The sequence below is a fragment of the Mastigoproctus giganteus genome, chromosome 1, assembly GCF_048544385.1.
Source record: "Mastigoproctus giganteus isolate SK-2022 chromosome 1, ASM4854438v1, whole genome shotgun sequence".
Classification (NCBI taxonomy): Eukaryota; Metazoa; Arthropoda; class Arachnida; order Uropygi; family Thelyphonidae; genus Mastigoproctus; species Mastigoproctus giganteus.
In genome coordinates this window covers 82,778,210-82,806,158 of record NC_143575.1, presented here as the reverse complement: position 1 = coordinate 82,806,158, position 27,949 = coordinate 82,778,210, and the positions used below count along the sequence as shown (strand labels likewise).

General features: G+C 36.0%; 1 protein-coding gene across 1 annotated transcript in view; it reads left to right on the top strand.

The window, feature by feature from the left end:
* The window catches only part of LOC150090942 (putative sodium-dependent multivitamin transporter), a 230,824-nt gene extending 205,750 nt beyond the window's left edge, over positions 1-25,074 (top strand). Inside the window, exons 12-13 of the mRNA XM_090373547.1 lie at positions 15,363-15,454; positions 24,861-25,074. Of these exons, the coding sequence (XP_090229673.1) occupies positions 15,363-15,454; positions 24,861-24,953 (185 nt within the window). The 3' untranslated portion in view covers positions 24,954-25,074. The remainder of the gene's footprint in view (positions 1-15,362; positions 15,455-24,860) is intronic.
* Positions 25,075-27,949: the final 2,875 nt, after the last annotated feature.

Below are 27,949 nucleotides of genomic sequence, written 5' to 3'. Positions count from 1 at the left end.
TTCATGGTTTCAGATTTAAAATGATTGCCTTGTGTCATGTTTATTTGAGTATAACTTCTTATTTTGTATTTTGACTAAAATTTCAAGGGTTCTCTTCTTATAAATAGCAATTTTTAATTCAGGTAGTTACAAATTGAAACTAGGTAAAGCAACTAATATGCTTGTTAATTTTTTTTTTTTTTTTTTTTTTAATTTTCCAAAAACTTGTTTCTCGAGTTGTGTTGCTGACAGTATAGAGCAAAAAAAAAAAAAAAAAAGCATGAAATGGTTACCTTCTTTTTATGGCAGATATTATTGAGAAAGCAGCTGTAATTGCTGTTCTTTCCATGCTGTGTGGAGACTGGTTTTTTCCATAACAAATAATTGTAAATTATTTGTTATGAAATAATTGTATCTAGAAACAGTATTTAATGAAGATGGAAAGTTAGTCAAGGAAATAAACAATAGAATTATTCTTTGACTACTTTTAATTATATCTCTAAATAGGCCTACGAGGTTGGGAAAACTCATATTAAATAATTAAACTTCACACCAACCAGTACTTGAAAATATTTTAATACTGTAACTAAAAACACTGTATTTACAATAAAATGATTAAAACTAGTTTAAAATATTTAAAATATATAAATAAAAACAATTAAAATATGACTGAAAACAGATATGATATTAAAGAATATTAAAAATTAAAATATACCGTAACAACTGTAGCTTTCAGAGACGGCAGTCTCCTTTCTCAACAGCGTACATTTTGCTGTATGCCACATCCTTAAATAGCAGGTCCACGGCGTTCGTCACAATTTTAATTATAATGACAAGTTGTTAGCACAGATGTGTTGTCACTTTCTTTTTGTTTCTTTAACATTTTTACACTTTCTTTTCATTAAATAATCACCCTTATACAATGTAGTTTGCAGTCTAACTAAATAAATCTATAAAACAAATTAACTACACCCCTTATAACACAAAGTGTTTTATATTTTCCATGAAAAGGTATTCATAAAAAATTTTATTTGTCCCTATTTGTTTGGCCAAGTCTTTGGATTCCATACTTTAATTGACACAGATCCTGTTACCCAAATATCACTTGTATGAATTTTCTGTACTGACTAACCAAATAGAAGACTTAACTTATCCTGTTAAAGCAAAATGATAAAACAAATTTGAGAAAAACAAATTATATACATATTAAAAATATATGCTTGAGCAAAACATGCATTTATCATATTAAAATATAAACATTAACTCTCCTTATCTGTAGCTTCTCTGTACTATTTATCTAGTAGTAAACTAAATGCTAAATAAATATTTAGGCTTTTACTAGCAATTTTGAACTAGTTATCCTAACATAATCAAGTTTTTAAATAGCACGACAAGTTTCATTTTTCTGTTTGGAATGACTCGTTTTGTTTAGAGTAGTGTAGAATCATTCTCCTGATTACAGTTTCTTAGCATTATAGATTCCTTCACAGTAGAACCAACAACAAATAGAAAATAAAAGTTTTGTCCTACCTTAAATAATCCAATTGGACTTAACTTTTTCCAGGCAAAAGTTATACTTTCCTTTTCAGTAACAAAAGCAATTCTTATGGCAAAAACATTCCAATTTCAGGTGGGCAATCTTTTTCTTTATTTATATCCTTAGCACAGTGGTATGTTGACAAATTCAGCAGTTTTGGAAATTCCTTTTATATTCCACCCTAAATATTTTAATATTAAGAGTACAACTCCTTGCTTTAACTACCACATCTGTTTTCACTCAATTCAATTTTTCATTTTCATTTCCATTTCCTTGGTGATACATGAAATGTTTAAAACATTATACCACTAGACACATCAGGTACAGAATGATTGCTTTGTTTTTATGGATAGCAATTACTCTATTTAGACTAAGAACACTGATGTGCTAATAGTTAATTTATCTATTTCTTTTTAAAAAAACATATTGCAGCTATTTATAATGAGTAAAAACTAAGGAAATTCACATAAAAAAAAAAACTCTTACAAAAATCATTTTAAAGCAGTTTAAACTACAAGTACATTTCAAAATCAAATGCAAACTTTCAAATTTTTAACTTGGAGTTCATGAAAGCTCTTTGAAGGTCCTTTAAAGTTCAAAAAAAGTCCTTTGAAGGTCCTTTAAAGTTCTTTCAGTGTTGTATTTTTATTTATATATATAAAACCTAAAAGTTGTAATGAGTTCTCTTGCTCTACATAAATAAAAACAGTAAAAAAAAAGTAATATCTTTATTGCAGAAAGTCTAGAAAGCCAGTTACAAATTTATTTGGAACAAAACAGATATTAAGCAAAATTAGACATTTAGGTAGACATAGTTTATAATAGATGGCAGCATGAAAACATCTTTTAAAATTGGAGGAGATTGCATGAAAGTGACTGTTGTCCAGTTTGGATTTAAAAGGTAAACTGCAACCATTATCAACCCAAGGATGGAAGCCTCCTCAACGATTCATGTTGAGGGAATGGACCATAATCTGTCACGCTGGTCCAGTGCGGGTTGGCAGATCGACCATATTTAGCAGTCAGGGGCTTGAACCCCCCTGGTACCAGTTAAGTCTGGTACCTGGGGGTTCAAGGGGGTATAAGTCACCTTGCCAACCTTCGCATCATCTGAAAACTTTGACATTAAGCCTGATATGCCTTCAGTATCTTAATATATACAAAAAACAACGAGCCCAGCACTAATAACATTAGTCCAAGAAGAGTAGGACTAATGTTATTAGTGCTGGGAGTAATATGTCAAGGCTCCTCCGTAGGCAGGAGCAGCAGTGCATAGCACGCGCTTCTTGATTAGACCGGGGTTCGAAACCGTGCCCACCAAATATGGAGGATGCGGAAAGGTCAGAGAATGACCACCGCATATCCTCGGAGCAATATGGCCTTAGTTGCTAATGCTCCTAAAAACCAAACAAACAAACAAACGATATGTCACAATGCACAGTACATCAAACCCTGCTGTCTTCTCCCACTCAACCATCCCTTTATCCATAACAGTAACTTGTTCTTAATGCCACACTGCTCAAACCTGTACAGCAGCCTTTTATGTGCAACAGAACCAAAAGCTTTCCTGAATTTCAAGCATATATCAAAATTATTTTTTTGCATCCACTTCCTTCATTCTTGCATCATAGTCTCCAATCAGATTGGCCAGACAAGATTTCTCCCCGACAAATTGTTGCTTTGACTGCAGTATAACTGCATTCCTGTCTGGATAGTCCTGTATTACATCTTTCACCAACAACTCCATTCTTTTTCCCTGGAAAAGAAATTATGGTAACAGGTCTGTAACTACTCATGTGACACTTTAATCTCCTTTGTGAATTGTAGTAGTAGTAGTGGCAAATGATGGAAGAAAGCAAGCTTATATAGCATCAGCCAAAAAAAAAAAAATTACATACTTCACCCATCCATATCCTCTGGCAATTTGTTTAGTTCATCCTTGAATTTATTCAAACCATCCACCTCCACAACAACAGATGGAAGCCTGTTCCAATGATTGGCCAAATGCTGGCTGAAGGTAAACTTCTGCACATCCATCCTGCAACCAGCCTTCCTCAACTTGAATTTATTCCTCCTCGTGTGTAGTCTCAGCAAGATGAAGAATTCTATTAATATTCAGCTTATTCAATCCATTCACGGCCTTAAAACTCAATCAGCATCTGGAGACTAGGCATCCTGCAGGTGCCTGGTCTCCAGATGCTGCAATTTGCATTACTGAAGCATAGAAAGGATTCAGTTCTGCAATTTGTAGAACTGAGTACCCTTTCGTTCCCTTCACCAATCTGGTTGCCCTTCTATGCACCAGTTCCAGCAGATCTAAATTGCTTCTGAAAGTGAGGCCTCCAGACCTGTATACAGTACTCAAAATGTGGCCTTTTAAAAGGGATAATATAATCGCCTCCTTATCCCTGCTAACGAATTTTCTGTATGTCATTGACAAAACCCCAACATCTGCACTGCAAGTCTAGGAAAATTTACCGCCAGCAATTTACCGCCGCATCAGTTTATCGCATTTTACCATCTAGAAGCAATGAGATGTGTTTGGTCAAATCATAAAAAGTTATTTTTTATTTAATCTTCTGCCTTAAGCTATGATTAGCATATTTTTTGGAATTCTATGAACTATGAGGGAATAGTACAGAAAATAAAAAAAAAAAATACATGTATGGAAATATGTAATTTAATAGGTAGATTATGTATTTTAATAGTTATATGTATCACAAAAATAGTAAAAAATCCATTATTTTAACAATATAACATTAGATATGTCATAGTATACTGCAAAAATTCAAAATGAATGTTTATGCAATCTTCAGAATCAATCACGTTGGGATAATTGATTACTAAGAAACTGTAATATTTACCCTACCCCCCCACTCCCCTAAAACATGCTACTTAAGTTAAAAATAAATTTATATAAATTATATGTATTGCCTGGGGATATTTGTAGGCTATAAATTGTTTATGCGCTAAACTGACGCAGCGGTAAACTGATAACGATTAATTGCTGGCGATGAATAGCGGGCGATAAACTTTCCTAGACTTAGTCTAGGAAACTTGGTCTAGCAAATTTTATCGCCGAAATTTTAAGAAAATTTAAGTTTATAAATAATTTATAGCCTACAAATGATCGCTAGCATATTTTATCGTCAAGCAATACATATAATTTATATAAATTTATTGGTCATTTTAAATTGAAAATAAGGCTTTTCTATAGATGTTATTTAAGAATTAAGTGCAGTTAAAAATGGAAGTTATATGCTAGGTATACATTTCTTAGAAATACATACCATTGTAGGTTCTTTAATTTAATTGCCTGTTATTTTCCAAAATTGGAATTAGGTAGGTACCTACTTAATTCCTTTAACTTAAGTAGCATGTTTTAGGGGAGTGGGGGTAGGGCATGCCGATTAGGGAGGTACTTATATATTTATAATCTCTTACAATCACAACATTTTCTTATTTTGAGTTTATTTTTCATCCTTTTGAGTTTGTGAACGCATCATGTCGGTGAAATTTTTGAAATCAGAAAAAGGAAAACCGAAATTGTGCTTTAGTGGACATTTGTTTTATAAAGACAGGCAAAATGAAACAAAAATTCATTGGAAGTGTCAAAATTACCGAAAAACCAAATGTGCCGCTTGAGTTACTACGCTAGATAACACCATCGTTAAAACGTTGAAGGAGCACAATCATTGTGGAGACGCAGCAGGAGTTGAGGCAGCGCAACTTCTTGATACCATTCAAACTTATGCAGAAACAACAAATAATACTCCTCATAGTATTATTTCAAATGTTTCGAGAATCTGTAGCCAAGCAGCAGCCCCTAAGCTTCCAAGTGTAGATACAATGAAACGAACAATCCGAAATATAAGAAATCGAAATTTTGATGGCCCAGTTCTTCCAACGCATCGTAGAGACATAGTTTTTACAGAAGAATATAAAACATCATGCAATGGAGAATTGTTTCTACAATTTGATTCTGGACCCGAGGACAATCATACGTTAATTTTCAGTATGAAAAGAAATTTGCAGTTGTTAGCGCGAAGTAAACACTGGTATGCTGATGGGACTTTCAAAACTGTTCCCTTACTTTTTTATCAGATGTATATGATACATGGATTCAAGGACAAAATATCACTTCCATTAGTTTATGCATTATTACCTAACAATTCTGAGGAAACGTATGTATCTCTACTACAGCAGCTGAAAGTATTGGAACCGGCTATGTCTCCGCAGTCAATAACTATAGATTTTGAGATGGCGATGATGGCCAAAAGAGTTTTTCCTGACGCTTCGCAATGGAGTTGTTCTTTCCACTTTTCACAATGTATTTTTCGGTCCATTCAGAATAATGGATTGAAACAACGTTATGAAACTGATGCTAATTTTGCTTTAAATATGCGAATTGTGGCAGCAGTTGCATTTGTGCCCACTCCAATTGGTCGTTTTTGAACATTTGTGTGAAAATGGTGTTTTTCCTCCAGAATTGCAAGAAGTTGTTGATTATTTTGAGGATACATGGATTGGACGCCCAACCAGATGACATCTTCGTCGACCATCAAAGTATTCCCATGAAATGTGGAACATACGCCAGCTTGTTCTTGAAGGATTACCAAACGAATAATTCTGTTGAAGGGTGGCATAGAGGATTTGAGTAAAAAGTCGCCACTTATCATCCCAACATTTGGAAATTTATCGATTGCATTAAAAAAGAACAAAGTATTAACGAAATGTGCATTGAACAATGTTTAAGTGGAAGTGATCCGGGCAACAAAAAAAAAAAGAAGTATCGCAATTGTGATGAATGAATTAAAAGGCTTGTTAGGGCATACGATGAATGGGGTGATATTGTTGATTATGTAAGAGGTATAGCACATAATATTTCTTATTAATAATTTACATACTGTGGTGTAAATATTACAATTTCTTAGTAATTAATTATCCCAACGTGACTGATTCTGAAGATAGCATAAACATTCATTTTGAATTTTTGCAGTATACTATGACATACATAATGTTATAATATTAGTTTATTTTAAAATTAACCAATTGTTATATTGTTCAAATAATGGATTTTTACTATTTTTGTGATACATGTAACTATTAAAATACATAATCTACCTATTAAATTACATATTTCCATACATGTTTTTTTTTATTTCCGTACTATTCCCTCATAGTTCATAGAATTCCAAAAAATATGCTAATCATAGCTTAAGGCAGAAACTTAAATAAAAAATAACTTTTTATGATTTTACCAAACACATCTCATTGCTTCTAGACGGTAAAATGCAATAAAGTGATGCGGCGGTAAATTTTCCGGACCCCCTGCACTGCACAGAGAATTTCATGTCTGACTGCACAATTACCCCCCCCCCATCTTTCTAATTCCCTTTCTAATGTTTACATTAGTAAAAAAGCCTTTGCCGCTTTTCTTTGCCAGAGATGTTTTGTAATCTGTCTTAGTTTGCCTAACTTCCTTTGTGACTTTATTGTAGACTAGCTTATATATACTGTAGGCTTCTGTGTCACCTACACTTCTTGGTTAGACTGGGGTTCGAGCCCATGAGCACCAAATACAGAGGATGCAGAAAGGTCAGGGAATGACCGCTGCATATCCCCGGAGCAATATGGCTTTAGTTGCTAATGCTCCTAGAAAACAAACAACTGTGTTACCAAATAATTTATATGCTTCCCATGCATTTTTTTTTTTTTTTTTTTTCTTTTACACATGTCTCATCATTTCACCTAACATCCATTTAGATCTAAGTCTTGAACATTTATTGAACTCTTATTGGTGTAAAAAGCTTATTAGCTTCTGCGATTACTTCCCTAGAATTTGTTGTCAGTAACATCATCAGTTGTTCCTACTGATTAAGTCTAATTATTTGTTTGTGTAAGAAATGATTACAACAATTGTACCTATAACACCTTTTTTCCATATGCCTACCTATACATTTCTTCAATTGATCTCTCTATATTCTTTGTTTCTCTCCTTTTGTACGTGGGAAATTGAAGACAATCTTTATGGTAATGATGACTTTCTCATGAACACTTTGCAATGGAAGACCATGCCACCTGTCTAGGATACCACGGTGGAAGATCAATCATGCTGACTGGAATGCCTTCAAAGATCTGGCATCATTTGATGCCACTACAGTCAGCAAGGAACCAATTAATGACACAGTAAAGCACATTACAGATAGTGTTGTCCAAGCAGCAGCAATATCAATTCCAAAGACATTGACTTGGTTTCCACCATTTCCAATACCATGGTGGAATACTAAATAGCAGCAAAAGGCTCAAGGTATGGCAAGATATTTTGCTGCTATACCTTGATAAATGTGTATGTGCCAGAGCACATTGTGTCAGAAGGAATCTTGGATCCACTTCACATCTTCCATCAACCTTCATCACCTAAGCTTGTTTAGGATAAAGTCCAGAAAATAAATGGGCAGATACACATCTCAGCCTTTATCAATCCTAGAACATAATGGAAGTGCAACTGCAGATCCAACTGCAATTGCAAACACTCTTGGAGAGGCATTTGCTAAAGTGTCTGCTAAAACATCTTACACCCCTGAGTTTCTCACCCTCAAACAAAATGCTGAAAAGCAACATTTTGAAGTTGTCTTCCAATAACTGTGAAGAATACAATCAACCCTTCACAAAATGGAAAATGAAAGCATCACTATCCCAGGCGAGTGCTATCAGGCCAGATGACATCTATTATGACATGATTAAACATCTTTCTTCTGAATCTATGGATCGGCTGCTCTGTTTGTACAACAGAATCTGTCTTGCAGATATATTTCCACATAATTACTACCTGATTGCTCTGACAAACTGCTTGTGCAAGATCCTGGAAAGGATGGTCAGTGCTCATCTCGTGTGGTATTTAGAAGAAAATGACCTCCTTTCCAAAGTGCAGTGTGGTTTCCAAAGGAACAGGTCAACACTCGACCATTTAATAAGACTAGAAACATCTATTCGAGATGCTTTCCTCAAATGCAAGCGCCTGATAAAGTTGGAAAAAGCATATGATACGGCTTGGAGATTTGGAATTTTAAAGGATATTTATGATCTAGCTCTTAGGGCCATCCAGCCCTTTTTCTTAAAAAAATTTTATTGAACTGTTCATTTCCAGTTCCTGTGGGGTCCGTTCTCTCTCAAATCTTTTTGCCAAGCATCAGTTCTAAGTGTTATGCTTTTTGCTATCAAAGTTAATTCAATTACTGAGCAACTTCCTCCAGCTGCAAACAGTGCCCTCTTTACCATCTTCTCCAGTCATTGAAACATGAAGATTATTGAAAGACAGTTGTGGCATGTATTGACCACATGAAATCTTGGCCAATGGCTGACTGCTTCAGGTTCGCACCTCAGAAGACAGTCTGTGTACACTTTTATCACAAACGGAACCTTCACCCTGAACCAGAATTCCAGCTCGGGCAAAACATCATTCCAGTAGCACTCGAGACAAAATTCTTAGAGCTCATGTTTAATAAGAAGTTAACATTTTTACCACATATCTGTAAACTGTAGACAAAGTGCATAAGAGGATTGAACCTCCTACACACCATCTCTTCCAGTAAATGAGGAGCAGGCTGTTGCACTTTACTCCACCTTTATCATGTGCTTGTCTGATGTAAATTAGATTATGGGTCTCCAGTGTATGCATTGGCTAGAAACAGCATAATACAACAGCTAGACCCAGTTCACAAACAAGCCATCCACATTGTTACTAGAGCATTTAGAACATCCCTCATCTGGAATTTATACATCGAAGCAGGTGAACTATCACTATTGCTCCAATGAAAGCAATTATCACTCTATACTTTTAAACTGAAATCCTGCCAGACCACCCTATATGGACATCCATTTTTGAGCTGCTACTATAGGAAACTCTCTATAACACTCATCAGACTGCCAACTGTTCCTTTGGTATCCCTGTCCAAGAGCTACGCAGAGAGATTAACATCATGGTAGGTAAAGTTGTCCAGTCACCAAGGCAACTACTTCTACCCTGGCATGCTTGCATACCATCATGCAACTTCTCCATTAAAATTTGTGGTAAAGCCATCACCCCATCTTTTGTATACCAACAACTCTGTGCTGCCCACCGAGCCAAATACTATGACTTTTTGCTTGTCTTTACTGATGGATCAAAGTAAGAGTCTGTTGGATCTGCTGCTATTTTTCCAGATAGCACTATATCTGGGAAGATTCCTCATGGATGCAGCATATATACAGTTGAGTTGTATGCTATAGAGTTAGCCTTGGACCATATTAAAACCCACAATTATCAAAGGTGTATAGTGTATATTGACTCTAAATATACTGCAGGCTTTATTGGGGATGAGATATAATACTCATCCATTCCTGACCCAGATCCTACTTTTCCTTTCAGAGTGTTTATTTGTTTCTGCTGGATTCCAAGCTACATTGGGATCATGGATAATGGACTGGCAGACACTGTGGCCAGATCACCAGAAGTTCACAACACTCATTGCCTGTTAGTCTCCTATACAGACTACAGGCAGGTGATACACTTTACATTACTCTCCCAGTGACAACAATCTTAGCATGGGCAGGTCACAAAGAAGCTGTATCAGATAAAGCCTATAATCCAACACTGGCACTCTAGTATGTGCAGGAGCCACAGAAAGGAAGTTATTCTAGCTTACCTCCACATAGGACATAGTCATCTTATGAATGCATTCTTGCTGAGGGCAGATGATTCTCCTGTGTGTGAGAATTGTGGTTCCTATTTAACCATTCAGCATACAGTCAGTCCTCGTATAACACGTGTTTACATTACACGAATTCGATCATACACGATTTATAAATAGGGGAACGATGTCTTATATAACACGAACCGAATTCGCTTATGCACGATTTGCCTTTGTGTTTACAAGAAATGGCAGTTGAACGCAGAATCACCCCAACCGAATGCAACACGTAGCAATTAAGAGAAGATTCTGAAAATGTATTTATGTTTTTTATATCAGTGAAGGGGAAACAATTTCACCATAATAACATAAAAACCAACACAATTCCAGCTATCAGTATAACCGCAAATGCAATTAGATCGAGTTTACTACCAGTTTATAACAGATTCCACTAGCAGAAACATAACTGGATTTTTACTGTTTTATGGTAGTAACCCCTAGAAATGTGAGGTGTTAATAGTGTATCTCTGCCTTTACGGTGTTGTTTATTCAGTTGCTACATGCGCGCAGCTTTGTTTATGTGTATCAAGCGTGCCTCCTCGTTTTATTATTATTTTTTTTTTAATGAAATCCCCAAACACGAAAGGTATCAAAACCTATAGTACTTAGTACCGTGCATGGGTTGAAGGAGAAGTATGGGGGGGGGAGGGGGATGCCGGAAACTTTGCTCTAGAGACTAAACATGGGTTTCACCACTTCAAGCCTCCAATAAGCAAAGTGGTGGTATTGCACCGGTTGATGAGAGTCATCTACCACCTAAAATTTGCTGATGCTATCGAGGCAGTGTTAGGTGGGTCGGAAAACTGCTAGCTGGGGGAATACAAATACTAATAGATTAACAGTATAGCCACTGGCAGAGGTGAAAGTGATTCTTGCACTGCTTCTATTGGAATGAGCAGCAGCTTGGAAAATAAGAGGCAGGATATTTCAGAGTCTGCTGGGAGTCACTGGAGTACAAGTAAACACATGGGTTGTGTTAGGGTAGCTAAGAAAAATAACAAGTGCATGTACACCAATGCTAGGAGTTTGGTAAATAAATTTGATGAATTTGCGGTATTGCTCAAAGCATCTAAGGCGGATATTGTTGGGATATCAGAGACGTGGTGTCACACAGATATAAGTAATGCAGAACTGGAATTTGGGGAGTACAACGTCTACAGAAAGGATAGACAGGATAGGAAGGGGGGAGGGGTTATGCTATTAGTTAAGAAACACATAAAATCCAAGGAAGTGAAGCCAGTCGACATCGCTGGACAGTGCAGTGTTGAGTCAGTTTGGTGTGACATAAGCATTGGGAGATCAAAATTGAAAGTAGGAGTGTGCTATAGGCCTAATGACTCTGATGAGTATAATAAGAAACTGTACAGAGAAATAGAGTGGGCCAGTAAATCAGAGAGTCTTATAATGGGGGATTTTAATTTCCAAGATATTGACTGGAATTTGTGGGTTGGTCACTTACACACTAGCAAGGCTTTTGTGGATTTATTGGATGATTGTTTTCTAAATCAGCATGTTCGGGAGGCAACTAGAGGGAGCAATACTCTTGATTTGATTATCAGTAGTGATTCTTCATGCATTAAGAATCTGCAGATACAGGAACCACTAGGTGGCAGTGATCACAGTGTGCTGAAGTGGGATTTACTCAATTGCACTTTATTCCCTAAAAATGAGTAAAATACTTAAAAGGTGTGAAAAGAAGCATCCTGGTGAAGACACTGCAGATTCAGAGAGAAAAAGAAAAGCCATATCGATAAACAGAGATTCTTACCCGGGAAAATTTATAGTGGCCTCATACTATGGTTGAAGGCTTCCGTAGCTGAGTGGGCAGGAGCGGGAGTGCAGTAGCACACGCTCTTTGAGTAGACCAGGGTTCAAGCCCCTGGCTGCTGAATACGGTCGATCTGCCAACCCGCACTGGACCAGCATGGCAGATTATGGTCCATTTCCCTCAGCATGAATTGTTGAGGAGGCTTCCATCCTGCAGTGGGTTGATAATAGCTACGCTTTACTTTACTTTACATACTATGGTTTATAGCCAAAATCACACCGGCCTCCGGCCCACTGGGGTTTCCCCGGTAAGGCTTATGGCCAATCCGTCTCTGCGGATAGAGAAAAAGTATGAAATTGTGAAACGCTTTGAGCGAAATGAAAGACCATGTAATATTGCACGTGCTGCAGACCTAAATGAAGCAACACCGAGAATTACAAAGAATGCAGAGAAAATAAAAACAACTTTCATAGCAGGAACAACTCAAAGTGTAATTAAGATCCATTAGATTAAGACACCAAGAATTGGAAGACATGGAACGGCTGTTATCTGTTTGGATAGAAAATCAAACAAAAAACAAGGTTGCTTACGATAGAAGTGAAAGCATTAGCAATATTTTATTACGTAATAGTCATAATAAAATACGTAAGTATTTTATTACGACTATTTATTGTGTTTGGGAATGTTTTAGTTACAAATGTGTGTTCAATCTTGGGTGGTCGGCACCGAACCCTATTTTTCCCGTAGGGCCTGTTGTTTATATTGCACGATTTCGCATTGCACGAGGGTTTCTAGGAACACAACTATCGTGCTATACGAGGACTGACTGTATTTTATTCGAATGTTGACATTACAGACATGAACATGTTTTATGTTTTACTTTTAGTAATTTGGCTGAACCTTATACACTCAGTCAGATTTTACCCGATAATGACTGTGTGTCTTCTGTTTTTAGTTATTTAAAATCAAGTAACCCTTTTACTTGTATTTAAAATTTATCTTTTTATTGTTATATATTATATCTTGTTATGCCTTTATTGTTATATTTTATACATTTATTGTTATATGTTTTGACAAAGTGACCTAATTCTTTAGGTCACTGAAATTTTAATTGTGTACTTCTATGTGACCTGGTTTTGGTGCATTATAGTCTCAATTGCTAATATGCCAATCAAACCAAAACCTTTGAAAATCCTAACAGCGATTTAGTATTTTAGTGGAAGCCAACTTCGTAGTTTTTCATAGGACAATATATATAAGGAAATATGTAGGCTTCTGAAGGATCTAAACATAAGTGTTTTAATAGTGGAGATATACCTTTCTGAGATTGAGAAAGTTCATTTATCTCCTTTTATTCAAAATGTCTTTTATTATAGTTATTATAGAAGACATTATTTGCATAATGGCAGACAACATTATACACAAAGTTATGAATACTATAATGCAAAGATCAAATGCTCTTTATTTACATTTTAATAGTTACCATCTCTTCATACATAATAAATATGTATGCAATTAAATTTAGCTCATCAGTGAATGATCATAAAGCAGAGATAAATTTGCTCGCATCTTATTGTGTAAACCTGGACTGTCTGATTTCTTTAATAAATAGTATCAAAAATAAAGTTCTCAAAATCGCTAATTTTTTTTTTTTTTTTTTAATTAAATGCAGAAGGACATTTTCTTGGGTGGTCGGCACCAAACCGTATTTTTCCCATAGGGCCTGTTGTTTATATTGCACGATTTCGCATTGCACGAGGGTTTCTAGGAACACAACTATCGTGCTATACGAGGACTGACTGTACTTTCTCATTATTGGAAAGCATTCATCTTTATGCTTACTGTATGCTCCTCCCCATATTCAAAATTGAATGCTTTATTTCAAAATATTGAGATCGCAAATGTATATAGACCAATGATAGCTCATCAGTGAATGATCGCAAAGCAGAGATAAATTTGCTCACATCTTATCACATAAACCTGGACTGTCTGATTTCTTTAATAAATAGTATATAAAATAAAGTTCTTGAAATCGCTATTTTTTTTAAAAAATTTTTAATTAAATGCAGAAGGACAGTATTGGAAAGCATTCATCTTTATGCTTACTGTATGCTCCTCCTCATATTTAAAATTTAATGCTTTATTTCAAAATACTGAGATTGCAAATGTATATAAACCAATGATAAAATTAGAAAAAATATTTTCCATTAATCGTAACCCGCCCTTTTCTCCAACACAAGGAGACAACACTGTCCAATCAGAATAATGTAACATGTGAGATGAATAGGTTGTATTTCCTCATATCAGAAATCAACCCATAGCACTCTACATCATAGAATGAGAAAAATCATCGGAATTCTGTCAATGCAAAGTGTTTTGACACCTTGGAAATGGCTCACCATTTCATTTGCATTTAAACATTTGTTTAAATTTCATTTAAAAACATTTGTTTCTGTTTGATCAAATTTCAGTACTGATTATCGCCCAATTTTTGTAAGCTGTTAATTTTGGAAACTGAATTTGAGAATAACTGAAAGCTCCAATGCCCATTCATCATCTCAGGCACTTGAATGTGTCTGAGATGATGAATACTCTTGAACATACTCTCACAAGTATGTTCAAGAGATTACATCTCACGAGTATATTCAAGAGATCACTGATTACATCTTGAGAAATAGTCAGATCATCCATGAATGAATAAATGTTCTCTGATTAAAGCCACACATTTGTAATTTTATAGTTTCATTGCAGCTGAAAAGACTCATATTGCAAATTCCATGAACTAAAAGTTATGGTTCAGCTTTGGGGAAGATCCTTTATAATTTAAGATTAGTATTTTTAAATAAAGGAGGTTTGCTGAAATAAGTTTTAATTTTGGTATCAACGGTATTAAGGTGTTCTCAGGAGTTCACGTTTTTATCCAACTGATAACTAGATAATAGCTGCTAAGCTTCCCCTAAGAAAATTACAGTTAGAGAAGAAAATAAAAATGTAGAGTCCTGAGTCAGAAGAAGCACCGCAGAATAAATCACAGGTAATCCTTAATTTCAAAATATAACTACCCCATACATAAACAAGCATACATTTTTGTTGCTACTATTTCTAATTCTGCACTGCCATTTTTCATCAGTTTTAGTATCCTTGGTTTCCAGAAGTTTTCTCCTTTTATTTGACATTATTGGTCCAAAAAAAAATTTTTTTTTGTTGTTGTTTGCATTAGCAACTAGTTATACTGAAATAGATTAAATAAACGATAGTTAATTTATTGCTATTTTTACATTTTTAACTTTAATTGGAGAATTTTATGTTGAATTGTTATTCGTATTTTGTTATAATTTCATCACAGGTGAAAAGACTCCTATTGACACTATGTTACTCAGTCCTGTAATCAGTCGATACTATAAGAATTTAAAATCTTTTAGGAGATATGAGGATGAGGTATGTAACTCACTTCTGGATTAAAAATTATAGTTTGAACATTTTATAATGAGTACCGCTCCAATATTTTGTAAGACTTCCACTTTCCTCCACACTATCAGTAATTTTTCTCAGCATGGACTCCACAAAATGTTCACATTTCTTGTATATTCAGCTTTGCAGCTGGTGGATATTGTACAGAGGGGTCCATTATGTCATATGACCCTTTCAATCCATTCCACAAATGCTCTCTCTGAAACAGATTTGATTCTAATAACCAAACATTTGTCCATAGGTGTCAGGAATATCTGTCTTTATGAAGCACAAATGAGAGGACCCAATGGCTTCATTTGTTTCTTCTGTACATTTTTTCTGCTATCTACATGAGTTAAAATTGGAACTGGAAATCATTATACAACAATCCTGAGCTCAAGTTTTGCTTTCTGTTATATTGAAATAGTAGTGGTGCAAAGTATGGCCCATAGTTTTATTGAGATGTTATTTGGATTGTGTGACCTGTATATGTATCACACACAGTTTACATTTCCTTTTAATGTATTTTATACTGAATTCTCAATTTTACAGCCATAACCATTTCTGGTATATTCTTGGTATATTCCATATCAACATGTGGTAATACCAGGCACCTTCCTACTTCACTCCAGTTTTAATTTGATATTCATAATCCTTACCAAGGGTCTCTCTTGCACCTTACCCATGGTGCAAGAGAGACCTTGTCTATATATGCATCATCTTATAGATATGTAACAGGCATTTCAGCTTATGTGCACAGCTATAAAAGTGAAACTGATTATGTAAAGTACCTGTGATTTCCCTGCAAGAAATGCTTCTCTTGAGGAAGGTGACTATCCCATTGTAGAAGGCGACGGTCAGGCCACATCATGAATACTGCATAAAGGTCTGGAGGCCTCATTTTAGGAAAGATGTGGATTTGTTGGAACGGGTGCAGATAAGAATAACAAGATTAGTGAGAGGAACAAAGGGGTACTCTTATCATGAAAGGCTTCAGTTCTGCAACATTAAATGTTAATAGGAAATGTATATGTATTACGAGCTGTACATATACTCTTCCCCTCCAAATATGCCATTTGTATAAACTTCTGTCAAGCTTTTACTTATTGAGATTGCCATTAAGAAATACAAATATTACAGATTTCAGCAAAGCACAAACATTAATATACACAACATAGACATTTTTATTATTGGTGATGCTAATCAAAATTTATTTTTCTTGATTTACTTATGACTAAAACCCTGATGGTTAGACACTAAAAAAGGCAATCAAGTGGCAAAATAAAAATTCAAAATGGGTTCTAAAACTTCAGGTAAAGACATTATTTTAAGATTATTGCTAATACATGAAAATATAACAAGATGTTTCATAACATGTGACCTGAAAAAAATGATAAACAATTTATATAAGCATATGATAAAATTGTTTCAATTCTGAGTTATGGCCTATTTTGTGTTCCAACGATTGTCCACTTCAAAGGAAGTACTGAAAATCACACTTGAACACCTTGCCATGAACTGCCTGATGTATTCAAAAATTCCAAGTAGTGCTTGGACTTGATGGAGTCCATTTTACCATTGTCAAACAAACATTTTGGGAATGGACCTATTTTGATTCCTAGCTTTACCAGAGCCCTCCCCCAATATAATTTTGTTTTATTACTCTCAATAACAAAACATTATGGTTAACAAAAATACTTCTAACTTACCTTAAAAATTTGCCCTTCATTATTTCAAAGTGCACAGATTTAAAATATAAAATTAAAAGACTGTCTATATATGAAGTTTGCTTGATACATAATCACTTATCATGTAACTGACTTGTAACATACACTGGTGTTCAGAGAAAGTGCATCACCCCTTAAAATTGTAATTGTTGTCTGAATAACGTAAGTATATGGCAATATTTCTTACAGATTGCATCAGATAAGATTGACATGCATAAGTGATGACGTAATATTGCATCAGCTGTTGCTTTCAGCTATATAAGCACACTCTGCAAGGGTTGCAGTCATTCCTTGCTTGTGTCAGGATGGCAAGTTATATGCAGTTGACGCCACGAAGAAAGAGTTCTATTGTTGCTTTACATGAGGAAGGATGTTCTTCCTATCATATTGCTTATAGAGTGTCTTGTAATCAGTCGACAGTGAGTAGATTTCTTTACAAACTCAAGAATACTAGTTCTGCTGATAGGAAAAAAGGAATCGGATGCAAACGAGTCTCTATGCCAAAACAGGACCATGTTTTGAAGCACTTAGGCCTTAAAAACCGTAAAGCTTCTTTGTCTGAGCTGAAAAGAGAATGGGAAGAACATACAGGAATAGTAGCAAGTGCAGTAACAGTCAGACGCCTCTTCAAAAATGGACTTGTAGCCCATCATCCTAAGAAGCCCCTCCTCGCACAAAAATTCAAAAAGGCCCGATTAATTTGGTGTAAGGAGCATGTCAAATGGACCCCTGAGCAGTGGAAGTCAGTATTTTCTCGGATGAGAAGAAATTCAACCTGCTTGGCTCTGATGGGAGACAAACGATTCGCTGTAGACGTGAAGAATACCATCCAGACTGTATGGTGTCTACAGTGAAATTCCTACCAGCCAAATGATTTGGGGTGCATTTCATATTGTGTAGTAGGCCACCTGCAATTTATAAAAGGTTCCGTAAATGCCAATAGATACCTGGCTATATCGGAAGGCAAATGGCAGCAAACCATTAGAAACCATTTCAACCTGCCAAGTAAGTGCATCTTTCAGGATGACTCTGCTCCTTGTCATTGGGCAAAAAGTGTAAGTAGGCACTTCTGTAGTTACTTTAGTTTCATTTCTGCATTAGAGGTTCGACAGTAATGTGTTTACATTTGTTACAGGTGAAAAAATGATTGGAACAATGGTCCATTACAACTGTTAGCTGGCTAGGAAACAGCCCAGACCTGAATCCTATAGAGAACTGTTGGCATTATATGGAATCAGCAGTTTTCAGAAAGAAACCCAAGACCCTTCGTGAACTTCAGGAAGCCACAATTCGTGTTTGGAAACACAAACTATCAGTTGATTACCTTCAGAAATTGATCTTGTCAATGCCTCGATGGTGTGCTGCTGCTGTCATCAGGCCCAGAGGCGGTTCAACTAAATATTAGTTTGCACCTGTTGAACTTTTCATTTTGTTTTCCATTTAAAAGCCCTCGTGTTGTTTGAGCGCTTCTGATTGCATTTCAGCCATAATTGTTGTTTGCCAAAACTGCTATATAAAGGTTGCAAATGCTGATTTTGGAATATTTTGAGAGCACCTGTCAAATATTACTTAGCTTTGCCTTAACTATTAATAAATATCTTTTGTTTATATTTCTATTTGTGATTCTAGTCATTAAAGTAACATGGCATTGTGAAAAAGGGTTAGAAATGTGAAATTCCTAAGTGATGACTTTCTTTGAACACCAGTGAATAAGCAGAAAAAGCATAAAGTCTGCCTTCTCGTTCCCATGAACCAGTTTGTGTGCTACTGTTATACACATTGGGAAAGCATTTTATTGTTGTTAATTGTGTCATGGATTTCAGATGACCCCCAGGTAAAAATCAAGTGGAATCAGCTCCAGTGGGCAAGCAGATCATGCAATAGGCCTCCGTAGCCTGTCCATTTTTAAGCTTATCCAAATAGTCTCTGGATATGTAACTAAAATGAAGTGGAATGCTGGCTGTGCATAAATCACATACACTGAGTGATCACTGAATTATGACCACCTACCTAATACTTTGTAGGTCCTTCTTTTGCCCTCAGTACAGCAGCTATCCGGCCAACCAAGCTGTGTAATGCACCCAGCAATGCAGATATGGAGATGATTGGTGTATCCAGACGTCTGATATGCCTTTCCATAGTGTCCCACAAGTTCTCTATGGTATTGATATTGGAGGAGTTCAGAAGCCAATCAATATGCTGGAAGTCAGAACTGTGTTCCTCAAACCATTCCTGCACAACAAATGCTCAATGCCTTGGTGCATTGTCATCTTGGAAGACACCATCGCTATTCGGGGAAAAAGTGTAACATTGTGGGGGGGGGGGTACACAGTCAGGAAGCAGTTGGCGATAGCCGAGACCACTGATACGTTGTTCCACATGGACCAGGGGTCCAAGTTCCTGCCAGTGAAACATGCCCCACACCATAAAACTGCCTCCACCAACCTGTACTTTTGATACCATGCATGATGAATCAAGAGCCTCATGTTGTTGATACCAAATCTGTACATGACCATCCACGGTGTGGAATAAATAATGTGACTCATCCAACCACACACCTTCTTCCAGTCTTCTAACATCCAACTTGCATGCTCTTTGCGCTAGGCAAGTCTTTTATGCCGATGGACCTTGATTAGGAGAGGACACCCTAGACATCCTCTCCTAACCAAGCTCATATGTGCGAGCATGCGATGCATGGTCATGGCAGATATTGTTCCGGGTTGGCCCATGTTGTATTTGGTAGTCAACTCTTCAAAAGTGTTGTCTGTACAAGTCGTCGGACCCAGCACGCACCTCTAACTTCAACCTTTCGCTAGTCTTTGCAGTTTTGCCGTTGGGTCATTGTTTGACCATTTTGATGCAAGTTCTGGTACACTTTAACTATGGCGGCTCTCTCAAACACACCACCAGTTCAGCCATTTGGGAAATCGAGGCACCAGCTTATCGAGCACCCACAATCTGTCCTTTATCAAAGTCCAATAAATTCTTCCTTTTATCCATCACACTCAGAATTTTACTACCTACTGAACCACTGACACCTTATCTATGCTACGTAGGTTGACTAACTGCGCACTCTTGTACCCCGTGTGGTCAACGGGTCGCATTCAGTTTTCATAGGGGTGGTCATAATTCAGTGATCACTCAGTGTATAATAAAAGTGAGCCTGTGGCACTGGTTTCCATTTTTTGCAAAAGAAGAATACAGTAGAACCAGTGAATATAGTAACTAAATGAATTTTAACATGGTAAAGAATATCTTGGATAGCAAGAGGAGTTTCACCTAATAAATTGCATAACTCATTCCTTATATTTCAACATATGTTTATATGTACTTTCTTTTCATTTGTTTTCAGGTCTTGAATTAATCCAAAAGGTACGTGTTACATTTTGACATTGTGTCTGTAATTTCTTCTCTGTGTGAGAGAGAGAGAGAGAGAGAGAGAGAGAGAGAGAGAGAGAGAGAGAGAATATGCTACTTCTGATTCAATGCAGATAACCAGAGTAGTACTCTTAACACGTGCTGTATTATGAGATTTACATTAATTTTGCCAGAATTCCCTTCAATAACTGCAAGTATTCATTACTCTTGGTTAACAGAAAATGCTATCACATTTTTTACGAACAGCCTAATCTTCATCATCCAAGGCCAAAAACAAAACTACAGATATATTTACACTGATAGTTACAATAGTGGTTTCGTATCTGTTATCCCTTTAGATGATGGAAAGTCACAATTAAAACCTTGCAATTTGGAAAAAGAAAAGAAGCCCAAACCCCTTTCAACATAATATTTTTATTGCCAACCACTAAGCCTATATTCTCTGAAATCGTATAACAGTTCTGAATTTTTATTATACAATATTTCCAGTACTACGTTTTTATGCGATATTGCATAATAATATAAAATTAACATAATAATTTTCAAAGACATAACAATGGTCTTTGATAATGAAATAAAAAAATTTGTTTTGGAAAACATTCATTTAACAAGACGGTACTGTAAGATAGTAAACTAATTATAGTATTACAGTCATAATGATTTTTAAAGTTTAAAAATACTATGAATTCAAACAATTTAATACTGTATAACATTCAAATCCAGCACGATATAGCATGGTGTAGTGACAAGCAACGTTTACCAGAGTTTTTATGAAGTGTGACTGAACAGTGCGATACATATCAGCATGTTTGCACCTAATTTCCCCCCCCCCCACTAACATCCTGTTGCTCATGCTTGCTATGTCAAGGCGCATGACCCAAACTACTACTAAATATAAATTTTTTTCTGAACCACATAAATTAATATTAAACTGTTTTGTAGTTTACAAAAATATACTTATATAAATCTAAGCAGACACCATTACAGAATTTTTAGTGCGAATCCCCGTAACACTTTCACGAGCCTCTAGGGATTCACGAACCATCGGTTGGGAACCACTGGTCTAGAACGTGGATATGTTTATATAAACTCCTTCATTATTTTCAAGTCCTGAATCAATCCTGAAAGTAGAGACCACATGTTATGATATAAATGCCATTACAGCATTCTTAATGAATGGCAACGTTGTTTATGAAAATCATAAACAACAGTAGTTGAAGAAGCAATCCTTGGGGGGGGGGATGTTGTCAATGTGAAGAATATCCATTAATTACAACTCTCTGCCTCCTGCCCTGCAGCCACCCAGTGAGCCATCTTAGAATCTTGCCAATAGTCACATGTTCCCATCCTTACAGCAACCTCTAATGAGGGACTGGGTTAAATGCCTTGCTAAAATCCAAATAAACTATATTGAAATTATTCCCTGTGTCCAGTTCATGAAACTGTCAAAATAACTAACCAGGTTAAACATGATTTTCCCTTAACAAAACCATGCTGTGTGTCCTTCAGAATGCTTTCTACTAATTGTCTATAGATTGTGCTTTTAATCATTGCCTCCAAGATTTACCCTACCACTGAAGTCAAACTAACTACTCTATAGTTACTGACTTCACTCTTAGAACCACTTTTACGTAATGGCAATACATTGGCAATTCTCCAATCCAAAGGAATCTCTCTCTCTCAAGTCCAGGGATACCCTCATAACTCAATAGATTGATGCACTTTATGGCCACCTTCCTCAAAATTACTAGGTATTAACTCTGGGAGTTTTATATTTTTCTTTAAGCTTGAAAGTTGTTTCTAATAAACAATTAATTGTAATTTCAAAATTGCTAATTTCATATATTTCAGCCTTATTTTTCTGAAACATGATTATGCTTTTCAGAAAAATGCATAATCATGATGAAACTTTTGGAAACATTTTGTAATGATGCCACTTCTGGACATCAATAAGGGATTGGTTGAACCCTGTAAGCAACAGTAGTAGTAGTGGCATGTGATGCAAGAAAGCAAGTGTATGAACCTATACAGCATCGGCCAAAAAAAAAAAAATTCACACCATTCCCTTTAAATGCCTGACTAGTTCCTCCTTAAATTTATTTAACCTATCAACTTCCACAACAGATAGAAGTTTGTTCCAGCAATTAACCACCCGCTGGCTAAAGGCAAATTTCCGCACATCTATTCTACATCTGTCTTTTCTTAATTTGAATTTATGCCCCCTTATGTTCGTAATCTGAACAAGTGGAAGGATCCCATCAGAATTCAGCGTGCTCAACCCATTCAAGACCTTATACACCACAATCAGATCACCGTGCAGGTGCCTAGTCTCCAGCCACTGCAATTTGCAGAACTTAAGCCTCTCTTGGTAAGAGGATCCCTTTATTCCCTTCACCAATCTTGTTACCCTTCTCTGTACACGCTCAAGCAAAACTACATCCTTCCTAAAATGAGGCTTCCATACCTGTACGCAGTACCCAAGGTGCGGCCTGACCATTGCCTTATACAGAGGGACAATCACCTCCTTCTCCCTGCTAGCAAAATTCCTATATATCATTGACAAAACCCCATGACCTGCCCTGGCAGCCTGTCTGCATTACTCAGAAAACTTCATATCTGCCTGCACAATTACTCCCAGGTCTTTTTCATTTTATACCACCTTAAGTGTAGTACCGCACAGTTGGTACGTTTCTATGGGGTTACTTCTACCCATATGCAGTACTTTGAATTTGTCAAAGTTAAACTTCAGTTGCCACTTCTTAGCCCATCTGCCCAAATTATATAGATCCTGTTGCAGTAGCACACTGTCATTAACAACCCCGCCAACCTTTGTATCATCTGAAAACTTCGACACCAAGCCTGATATACCTTCATCAAAATCATTGATAAATATACAAAACAACAGAGGACCCAAAACCGAACCCTGTGGGACTCCACTAATAACATTAGTCCACGAAGAGCAGCACCCATTAATTATCACCCTCTGTCTTCCCCTACTCAACCATCCTTTTATCCATTGTAGCAACTTACCCTTAATACCATTCTGCTCCAATTTGTACAATAGTCTTCCATGCGCAACAGTGTCAAAAGCTTTCCTGAAATCCAAATATATGATATCAAAATTATTTTTTGCATCCAGTTCCTTTGTAACCACATCATAATATCCTATCAAATTTGTCAGACAAGACTTTCCCTTAACAAACCCATGCTGTGTCTGAATTATTGCTGCAGTCTTGTCTAGATGATCCTGCAATGCATCTTTAACCAGTGACTCCATTATTTTACCCCGAACAGAAGTTAAACTAACTGGTCTGTAATTACTCGTGTCACCCTTCGATCCCCCTTTGTGAATTGGGAATGCATTTGCACATCTCCAGTCCGTGGGGACCTCCCATGAGTCCAAGGATGCTCTCATAATTATGGCTAAGGGTTTTTCTTAGTTGCTTTGCCGCCTCCTTTAATATAACTGGATAGATCCCATCTACCCCAGGTGCCTTTCTTATGTTTAACTTCAACAATTTCTCCTCCACTTTCCTCTCAGTTATTACAAAATCATTAAGCACCCTGCTACAATTTGATAACCTTCTGTCATTTTCAAACCTTAATAACTCCTCATGTGAATGTAGATGCAAAATACTCATACAGTTTGTTTGCTATCTGAGCAGGATCATCAACAGTCGAACCATCGATATTTTTATACAATATCCTTACATTGCAGTTTTAGCATATGAAGTTGTTCTTTCAAGATGCAAAATATGGAACATAATCAACCACACAGACAGTCACCACACTGCTACATCAACCTATCAACATCCATGAATGAACCAGTGAGTTACACCTTTTGCTCATCAGTATACAAGATGAATTCACAGAGGACAATGCACCATGCCCACATCTTTCCTACAAATTGTGGAAAGAGTCCTGTGTGCTTTGTCCCCTTGCTACTTCAGGCTTTATCCAAGCCAAGGCACTGATCTTATTTCTTAAACATAACTTGGGGAGCACCTGTAGCACACATTTACAATCTTACAAAAGTGTTATTGCTATACAACCTTGCAACTAGGATAGCATGTGTTATTAGGACAGTGTTGTTGAAACCTAGTGGCATCCTTATCCCCTCTTATACATTACCTATGCCATATGTCTCTTGCTCATGTTCATATAGACAGTGTTAGCACTGCTTTTCCAGTAATCCTCATTAATATCCATTTTTATAAGTATATTTTTATAAAATATCCTTACCTATTTTATTTTCTTATTTTTTTTTTTTGCTTATTTTCTTTTTGTAGTGCCTTCATATGAAGTGTAATAGAACTAGTATATTGAGGCAGCAACCTTCCAAACAAGATTTAATGTTTCCAACAAATTTAGAACAGCAATAACAATGCAGCACAAGTATTTTTGAAGCCTGCAGATGGAAAACCACAGTAACGTTACAGTTGAAGATGGAATTAAAGTCTCATGTACGTGATTTGGAGATGTATATTATACTGTACATTGTATACCTCGATAATGGTTCCATACATGTGAAAGTCTTCCATTCTTAAAACGTGTCCATAATGTATGAAAACTTATTTTGTGTAAATAATATTAGCAGTTGTACAAATGGATTAGTGTTGGAGTGACTGTCATTGAATTTTTTTTTTATATATTTTGAAATGTTTTATTAGTATTTCCGTATAATAAATCTTTCTTTACCATATTTCTTTTGAATATTGCTTATTGTATTTCTCTCTCTTTTTAACGAATAGAACTTTTTGATGAATTTTTATTACATTTTAGTTGCACTTGTTATCTTTTGCCATTTTGTACAGAGCAGCAAACCTGTACAAAAATCTCTGAATAGATTAACATATAACAGTACAGTATATCCACATTAATTTTATATTATATTATTTGAAATGTAATGTATTTTGAAATCACTACTGTAATCCAACTAATGATATAGGGTTTTATTTGCATTTTAGTATTGTTTATTAGAAATACATCTACAACAAAGTTTGAAGTCTGAATTGAATCACCCAGTGTGGATAGCTTGTCTAATTCAAAAAGACTGCTGAAATCAATTACAGACAGACATAATAATGAAATTGAATGGAACTGTAATGAAAATTTCCTAGTGTACTGCATATGGTATTCTTGTGCAGTATATGGCGCCTTTAAATTTTTTTATTTCTAGTCACTTCCTCTAGAATTTCATGGAAAATTCACATAACCATAACTTGTGGGCACCTCTGTAGCCAGGTGGGAAGGAGCAGCAGTGCGTAGCACACGCTTCTTGATTAGACTGGAGTTCGAGCCCGTCACCACCAAATACGGAGGATGCGGAAAGGTCAGAGAATGACCACCGCATATCCTGGACCAATATGGCCTTAGTTGCTAATGCTCCTAAAAACCAAACAATAACCATAACCTGCATAAAAATTACAGGTGCATTGTAATCCATTTTGTTTATCTTGTTGGAAAAAAAAATATGCTGAACGTTAGCAGTACAAAGCACAATTTCCCAACATAGGCTGTGTGTCTTCCACTCACCACAATTTACATGCTAGATTTGACTGAAGAGAACTGGCTTTGACAATAAAGTTTAGGAGAGCTTTGGAAGTTGATATAGCCCACAAAGTTAAATTTTACATGATTCTTTCTTGGCAATTTGTATGGCTGTCTTTGAACTTTTGCATTGCATTTCTGCTTAAAGGTCATGATCTTGGCACTGCTCCACCAACTCTATCCAGTCACAGCTTGATCTTAAACTATTGCTCGTTAAAGGTGTGCATGAATTTGTCATCAAATTGGGGCTATTTCAACCCATAAAGATGTCAAGTGTAATACATATCAAAGTAGTATAAATCAAAAAGAATGAAATCTCGGGCGAAGGAGGAATCAGCAGTAATTCATAAATAAGTAACTGAGCCTAAAAAATGAGCTGTTATTAATCACTTTCTGTGTATAGATTTCAAAAATAACTCTTAAAATTTCATATCATATTGCAATGTGATATGAAATTTTAACATACATCTCTTTATGTTAGGTAAGTAGATATGACATAGATCTGTTGTATTACCAGCAAATAATAATGTTTGCATGTGCTCATAGATGGCAGTAATGTTGGGAAGGGTTAACATATTCAGCTTTGTCTATGCCTCTCTCTCTCTCTCTCTCTCGTGATCTTGAGGATAGCCAGTTGGTATAATCTATATCTCTCTCTCTCTCTCTCTCTCTCTCTCTCTCTCTCTCCTCTCTCTCTCTCTAACAGAAAGACAGTTGTAGTGTGAGTACTTGTACAGTTTATCTGCTTGTCCTATGTTGTTTGTTTGTTCTATGGTTTGCTTAACATTATATTGTTAAAATCAGAGGAAGCATCTGACTCACCCTGAAAATTTCTGCTGTATGTGTGGATGGTTTGCAACAAAAATTCGGATGAAGAGACAAAAGTCTACTATATTTACCAAATGTGTATATTATTCTTTGTACTTTGGCTGCAAGGTTGGTGATCAGGACAAAACTTGGGCTCCACATATGTGCTATATTGCCTGAACTACAAATCTGAGGATGTGTTTAACTGGAAAAATTAAAAGTATCTCTTTTGCTGTTCCTATGGTGTATCAATAGGAACTACATTGATTGCTATTCCTCATGATAGAAATACCATTGATGTCCAGAAAAAGCAAGCACAGCATTAAATATCCTATATATCATATAGGACATTATATATTATAGGATAAAAAATAAGGCTTAGAATATGATGTGCAGGGAATATCATAGAATATGATATTCATGCAGTCACTGCTTCAGCGGGTGAGTGATTTGCTATAATTGCAAAGCTTGAAATCGAGAAATGACTCCTGCATGTTGTGCATCGAGTTTACCAAAAAATTAAATAAATTTTGTTTATATGCTAGGACAACTACAAAGAAGTTTACAATGTAAGGCGAATACAAGAACAACACCTTATGTAGTCTTTTGGCCTCGATGCTACAACAGCAGAATCTTCTAGATCATTCTGTGAAAGTGACAACATTTCATACTCAAAATAAAGACTATGATAAATTCTATCAAACAGAAGGTGAGCTCTCTGTTTAAAAGCATTTGGTCTAATGGCAGCAAAGAACATGAGGCACATTCCTGAAGAATGGAGACTGTTTATAGATGCTTCTAAGATTAGCCTTATGGCTGTGTTATTACACAATGGAAATATGCTGCCTTCAATAGCTCTTGTGTATGCCATCCACAAAAAAGAATCATATGCAAAAATGGAGAACATCCTCTTAGATGTACACTATCAGAAGTACGAGTGGCAGATATGTGGTGATATAAAGGTAATCTCCATTTTATTAGGACTACAAAAGAGTATTGTTGATTTTATTATTATTATTAA